The sequence below is a fragment of the Apis dorsata genome, unplaced genomic scaffold (genome assembly GCF_000469605.1).
Source record: "Apis dorsata unplaced genomic scaffold, Apis dorsata 1.3 scaffold_390, whole genome shotgun sequence".
NCBI lineage: Eukaryota > Metazoa > Arthropoda > Insecta > Hymenoptera > Apidae > Apis > Apis dorsata.
The window spans coordinates 585,229-592,006 of record NW_006263651.1 but is presented as its reverse complement, the minus strand read 5'-3'; the positions used below and the strand labels follow the sequence as shown (position 1 = coordinate 592,006).

The window sequence follows — 6,778 nt, the reverse complement described above, 5'->3', positions numbered from 1 at the left end:
AGACTGAGATTGAGACTGAGATTGAGATTGAGACTGAGATTGAGACTGAGATTGAGATTGAGATTGTTGTGAGAATATGTTTCCTATCGTCGAAATTGTTTTGATACCTTTAATTTAAGAAAAGATTAATTATTTTCAAAATTAAATTTTCTAGTTTTCTTTATTCTTTGCATAAGGTTTTTTTTTTACCTGATGTTTGTGTTGTTGCAGACATAGAATTTGATTTGAAATCTACGAAATACAACAAATGATCAAATTTATTTAATACCATAATATAAAAAATAAAAAAAATTTATAAAATCCAAAAAATAATCAATCAACCTCTGTTAGTTATTGATTTTTGAACAGAAATTTTTAAGGATTTGATATATTCGAGAAATTCTTCTGCAGAAATTCCTAAAGTGGCAAACCATGTTTTACATCCTTCAGGAGTATTATCATTTATTTTTTCCAGTTTTGAGATATCAAAAGTCATTTCTGCTCCTGTACTTGATTTATTTGAACGGATATTATTTATCATAGTCAAATTGACTCCAGTCACTAATGTAGGATCACTTTCTTTGAGAATACTTGGTACAAAAATTGTAGCCATTGTTATTTCTTCTTTACCCTTATCCTTGTTCCAGAATTTCCATTCTGCCTCTACGTTAGCTAAGAAATTTATTAAAATTAGGATAGATATTTTTATTATATTATTTAGGATAGATATACTTGTATAGAAAAATTAATATTAAAAATATTTTCTTACGCTTGTTAAAAGGGGTCATCGTAGCTGTTTTAAGATTTTAAGATACAATTAAGATGAATAATATCAATCATTATTTTATATATATATATATATATATATATATATAAAATATATAAATAATATATAAATAAATGAAGAAAAGAATATTCGAGATTAAAAACAATTATAACGTTGACATAATTATAATTCTTTTTTATACTCTGTTGTGACTTATCTTAATCAAAAATGCCAAACATTTCACGCTTCGAAACCTCATATTTCTCTTCTCGTTTTAAGTGATATAATAAAGTTATGTATAAGCGTGAACTCATGATAACCTTGAGGATATGCAAAAGAACAAAAGAAACGCAGTGGTGTGCTTAGAATTCGATATTACATACCTTTGTTGCAAAAGATAATAATTTTCTAAACAACTTTCTTATAACATTTTTATATAGTTTCATATGATATATTAAATAATATTTAAATTTTTAAAATATATAGAATAATATAAAGTAATAAAATATATATAAGTATCTATATATATTTAAATATTTAAATATTAAATATTTTAAATTATATTTAAAATGAAATCGTGATTATATATATATTATATCTCGAAAATAATTAGAGCAAAAATTTCTTTATAGAAAAGAAATTAAGTATACAAACATATAAAATAAATTCTTGAATATTTATTACATTTAAGTTTTTCAATTATTTTAGAATACAATTGTAACTGTAATCTAGAACATATAACTTTCACGTTAATTATCAAACGCGGTTTTCATTCATTCTGAACGATGTTTATCTCAAAAAATTCAACATTAAAACAAAACTTGTTCCCTTATCTTTTCTAATTACTCTGCATCATCATGGATCATATGTTATAATGATGTTATAATAGAAGTAAAAATTATCAATCGAAATTCTTCAGAATAGATTTGTTCTTTCACAATACCGAAAGAAAGTAAAAGTTCCGCTTACCGACCAATATCAGAGATAATCCAAATACCAAGAAAATAACGGAAATTTTTTCGACTTTCATGGTTCCTCGTCGTCTACGATCTTCAGGATTGTTTCAATTTCAAACGCAATAAAGTTGAGAGAATATGCGAACGTTTTAAGATAAATTGAAGCCTCGCCGGCTGATTCCGTTGGCACGTATATAAGATCTTTACTTTTAAGGTCGTTGCACGATCATCGTATGATACTTAAACGAGAACCTTCTTCTTGAAAGGATGATCTTAACTTCACGCTCGATTTCTCGATTCTTCAATCCGACAGCTGGTAATGTTTCTTCCTTTCAAATTGAAACTGCTTTCGAATAATCTCGTTTGTTTATGAATTCTGTTTCTTCTGGTTGGTTACGTGTCGCTGTTTAATGTTCCATTGTGTCACTTGTGATTAATCTATTTATCGTTTTGAGTTATTGGTTAAGCAGTGACGATTGATTCGTTTCAAATGGAATGATGATGATGAACGAATTATTGTAGATCAAGGGAGCGAAGTTAGAAATCGAGTTAAACTAGGGAATTAAGAGTAGATTTATTGGCTATCGATATACGAGAATGGTTTTTGATCAGCCTTTCCTCAACAGTATTTAGAATCTTACATATAAGTTTAAACTCTTGTTTATATTTATCTTATATTTATTAAAAAGCATCACAGACCATTTCCTATGATAAAAATTTCTCGATCCCTTGATCCGTTATATATTTAATACAAAAGAAGATATAATTTATAACATTTAAAATGATAATCCTTTTCTTTTTCTTTATGCCTCATAGCAACAGAAGATTAAATGACTATTTTGAGTAAGATGTTTATTTGGTACCAGTGTTTCACGTTTGAAAAATTTTAGTAATATAGGAATAAACTATATATATATGTAAAAAAAAAAAAAAATAAAGCTTATTAGATAGAAGAAATTATACTTTATTCTTGAAAAATATATTTACATATTTACACGTTGAAGTTTTACCACCACAACTACGATAGCGTGATAAACTAGTTCATAATTTGATTGACATTTAAGGAAACGTTCTATTTGCTCACGAACAGATAACATTCTCGATATATAATTTGAATACAAACTAGAGTCGTTCATTTCTTACTAAGAATTGGAAACTTACTTTATATATATATATATATATATACATATATATGTATATACCCATATTAAAATTCACTGAATATCATATTTATCGCTCATAAGAAGAGAAAATATTATTTTTTTCCGATGTCGTTAAATATTTAGAATTATGGGAAAATAGATGACTGCCCATAAAACAAAGAGAATCAATAGTATCAGCATAAGTTTGGAACGAAATTTGTCCCATCCGACTAAAATGTATTTGGGCCTTGCTTGGGTATCCTCTGCATCCAAAGAAGACTGAAACATAAAAAAATTGTCATAAGAGATCAATGACAAATACAAATAATTTACGATCGCAATATTATCTTTTTTTTTCGTTACATCATCATCGATTTCTTCGTTAGCTTGTAGCCTTTGTGTACTTAAATTTTCACGCATTTGGGTTGCTTTGCTCTGGGTGGGCTTCACTTTACTGTGTCCAGGCTTCGAATTTGATTTTTTGGCAGGTTGATGCGATTTCGAAGTTCCAGGATAATCAAAAGTTGTTAATTTAATTACGGTATTATCTACGTTTCGTAGTTTATTCGATTGTGCGATTTTTATTCCTGTAGCTTCTTTCTTCGATGATTCCTTCACCGCTGTATTTTCTTTTGTTTCGTCGCTTTCTGCAAATTAGTTGAATTAGTTGAAAAAAAAAAAAAAGAAGAAGAAGAAGAATATGAAAAGAAATTATAAAATTTATCGAAGTTATGAAACGAGAAAAAAATATAATTATTTAATTGCTTAAACGAGTTGTAAACGATTCTTTGGAGGATTATTATTTTTTAACTTTTATTTACCTTTTCCAGGATCATCCTGCTTTGAAGATCCGGCCTGGCTATCTCGAATTTGAGAAAAGAAGCTATCCAAGTATCGCGCAATCGTCTTCTCGTTTTCCCGCTTCAGATTGCCGGCTAGGTATACTTTCTTCGGTGCATCTATCACGGAACTGACTAATTTAGATGTTGAACTTTATTCCTGATCGTCGAGCGAGGGTACTTGAACTCTATCTCTTGTGCTATCAAAAAGAAGAAAAAAAGATTAGATAATAAAATTAGATCTTTGTTCTTGATTTGAAATGAAAATTACTGTTTCTTTTTTAAGACTTCTCTGTGGTAATAATGAGTCGATATTAATTCAGAGATTCGTATCTAATTTTATACGAATTATTTATCAAATCGGAATGAGAAATCTAGACGAAGAGGAGGAATCTAAATAAAGATCACTTATTGTACGTAAAAAAAAAAAAAAAAAAAAAAAAAAAAAGAAACAGACCTTAATTCGAAAAAGTAAGATAAATCTGTATTGCAAATTGGACAAAAATGCCTCTCCTTCGAGATACGGTATTCGAGTATATATACTCGAATCGAATTATCGGTTCAAATATAAACAGTTTTCATATCAAGATAGTCATGGTAAGTTTTAATTATCTGATAACATGGATCAATTTGATATAAACGTCCGTGGAACAGTCTTAACTCCGATATCTGTGCATATTAAATGTGGCAATGATTATTTCACATCGAATAAAATGTACTCTTTATTTTCATTCGTATTATTTTCATTGGGAGTAAAATGTCGAATTTTCGAATAATCTTACAATTTTACTTTACTTTTCTTTTCAATTTTTACAATTTTAACTAATTCTCGATAAATATAATTACACGTTTGTTAAACGTTGAAACTTCATAACCCTATCTCACTTCCATTCATCTTCCAACAGATAAATTCGGTTCCTATTCGACGAACGAAATGATTATTCGGATTTGATTTGAAAAAAGAAAAAAAAAGAAAGAAAAAGAAGAAGAAGAAAAAGAATTTCTTACGAAAGTCGTGATATTTGCTAGTTGGAGAGCGAAAAAAAAAGAAAAGAAAATTTATAAACCTTTATTCTTACCTTGATAAACATCGTAGCAGAGATCCTACGGACTTCGCATGACTCGGATAACGCGATATAAAATGTCAATTTGAAGATCGTTCGAGTCAGGTGCGAAACGCGGCCTCAAGATCGCGGGTCATTAAAGATGTTTTATCGTCCTTCGTCTCGTTCCTCGTTTCGAGAAATCCTCCCTGAGAATTCTGATCGTGGCCGTGCACCATGGACGGATCGTTGGTAAGAAAAAAAGACAAATTCTAGAGCGTCATATATTCGCGGATAACTTCGAGCAGAATTCCCGATAGCGTTCATCATCAGGTTGAGAGGGTACCGATTATCAGCGTACAAATATAGTACATAGTTAATAATCTATGTTAAACTGTGTTATAATTGTCATACGAGAAAGCCTAGATGTAGAAGTATTATATCTTTAATAAAGTAGCACTTGTGCATATTTTTTATTGGTAATGGATAAAAAATCGATTTTGATAATATTTAATTGGAGAATAAAGCTTGATTCACACTCAACGCCGTCATGGTACCGTCAGTCACACGCGTTCGCTCACGCGTTTAATCCAAAAAATTCGATCGATCGTGATTGATGATCGTGATTTTTTATCTTTTATGTGAATCAAGATCAACGAAAGAAAGGCTTATTGGCGTTTTCATGCAACTTTAACTTATTATTTTATTATCGCATAAGATTTTGATAATCATAAGTTCGATGCGTGGTATAGTGAGTTAATTTGTTTATTATAATTTTCGATTTAAGTTTCTAAATTTTTAAATGATGTTTGTGGGTAAGATAAATTTTAGAAATGCAACAAAATTTCAAAATTTATTCAGTTTATTTAATCGCTTTTGTACAAATACTTGGTAAAAAAAAAATTATTAATACTAAATATTCGAATACCTTCTATCAAATAGAATATATTATAAACAATTTGTATATAATATTATAAATAGAAACATATATAATCAATGTAATACAATCGTGATTTTTGTAACAAAAATTTTGTCGACGAAGGAATATCCAATTTTATGAACGAATATTACAGGTACCATTCTCGTTATAATTTTATTTTTGCGAACAGCGCCTTTTGTACGATCTTACAAAAATATCTTCAACTTTTCCTGTTTCAAATATTTCAACACTGGGAATTTCATAGTCGTTGGACCGATGAAAGTTGGGGCAACCGTGCAAATAGAAGACAACTTTACGCAATCCCGATATTCAAACTCTCTGCTAATTTCTAAAAACTTTCTGCCCACAAAACAATGTACGTAATTTTTTTCATATTTTTCATTCACACTCGACATACTAGTTACTAATTCTTCGACAAACATTCACGATCCACGATTTTGAGCATAGAATTTTTATTCAAGGACGGATGGAAAATAGGAAATTCAATGAAACATCCATCGAATATCGATCAAAGACATCCAAATCATTTTCGGACAAAATTTCCATTTTTCTTTGTAATTCTTTTCAATCTTTTCTCAAATTTCGAAACCATTTTTTATCTGTGTTGCGTCCTTTTCAGCCTTGTATGTACAACAAACATTCCGTTCCCTTCGAAACGAAAGAGCATAAATCATCCAAGTTTCTCGACGTTCTCGATGTATTCAACAGTTCCACGCGACTCGTCGAATTCTTCACAAGATTTGATATTGGACGAGGAATGTGTAAACGATTACCCACAAGATCAAAGCAACGATCACAGAAATGAGAAAGATGGTCTTGAGAAAATGCCACGGGCTTTCCATCCGTGATTCTGCTCGACTTGCCCAACTCTTGCATCCACCGTTTTTGCAAGGAATGCTTCCTGGTTGCACAGGCGTCGAAGTCGCCACGTTGCTCGTTAACGGCATCACTTTTACCTCGCCTAATTCCGTTTCATCCGCGATCTGAACCTCCGTCTTCGTCAACTCGAACTTCGATGGACTTTCCATCTGAAATCATCGATGAATGATTCGAATGGTTGGTGAAATTTTTATCGAACAAAATTTGTTTGTTGCCAACAGATTACGTTGTAAT

General features: G+C 30.1%; 2 protein-coding genes and 1 long non-coding RNA gene across 5 annotated transcripts in view; all 3 read right to left on the bottom strand.

Moving 5' to 3' along the window:
* Positions 1-2,314, bottom strand: part of LOC102678856 (poly(U)-specific endoribonuclease homolog) — a 4,921-nt gene extending 2,607 nt beyond the window's left edge. Inside the window, exons 1-4 of the mRNA XM_031512122.1 lie at positions 1,715-2,314; positions 322-651; positions 190-231; positions 5-107 (exon numbers count right to left, since the gene is read on the bottom strand). Of these exons, the coding sequence (XP_031367982.1) occupies positions 5-107; positions 190-231; positions 322-651; positions 1,715-1,775 (536 nt within the window). The 5' untranslated portion in view covers positions 1,776-2,314. The remainder of the gene's footprint in view (positions 1-4; positions 108-189; positions 232-321; positions 652-1,714) is intronic.
* A 400-nt stretch (positions 2,315-2,714) lies between these two features.
* LOC102674224 lies at positions 2,715-5,355 on the bottom strand. 2 transcript variants are annotated; one of them, XR_004150955.1, is made up of 4 exons: positions 4,762-5,355; positions 3,665-3,882; positions 3,207-3,490; positions 2,715-3,122 (listed from the first exon to the last, which is right to left on the bottom strand). It is a non-coding gene; the product is annotated as an uncharacterized LOC102674224 (long non-coding RNA). The 2 variants fall into 2 exon arrangements; XR_422266.2 differs by lacking the exon at positions 4,762-5,355 and adding an exon at positions 4,140-4,413.
* A 214-nt stretch (positions 5,356-5,569) lies between these two features.
* LOC102674306 overlaps positions 5,570-6,778 on the bottom strand; it is a 4,034-nt gene continuing 2,825 nt past the window's right edge. The window contains exon 3 of one of the 2 annotated variants that reach the window (XM_006619114.2): positions 5,570-6,693. In XM_006619114.2, the coding sequence (XP_006619177.1) occupies positions 6,397-6,693 (297 nt within the window). In that variant the 3' untranslated portion in view covers positions 5,570-6,396. The remainder of the gene's footprint in view (positions 6,694-6,778) is intronic. The other variant, XM_006619115.2, reaches the window with a different exon arrangement.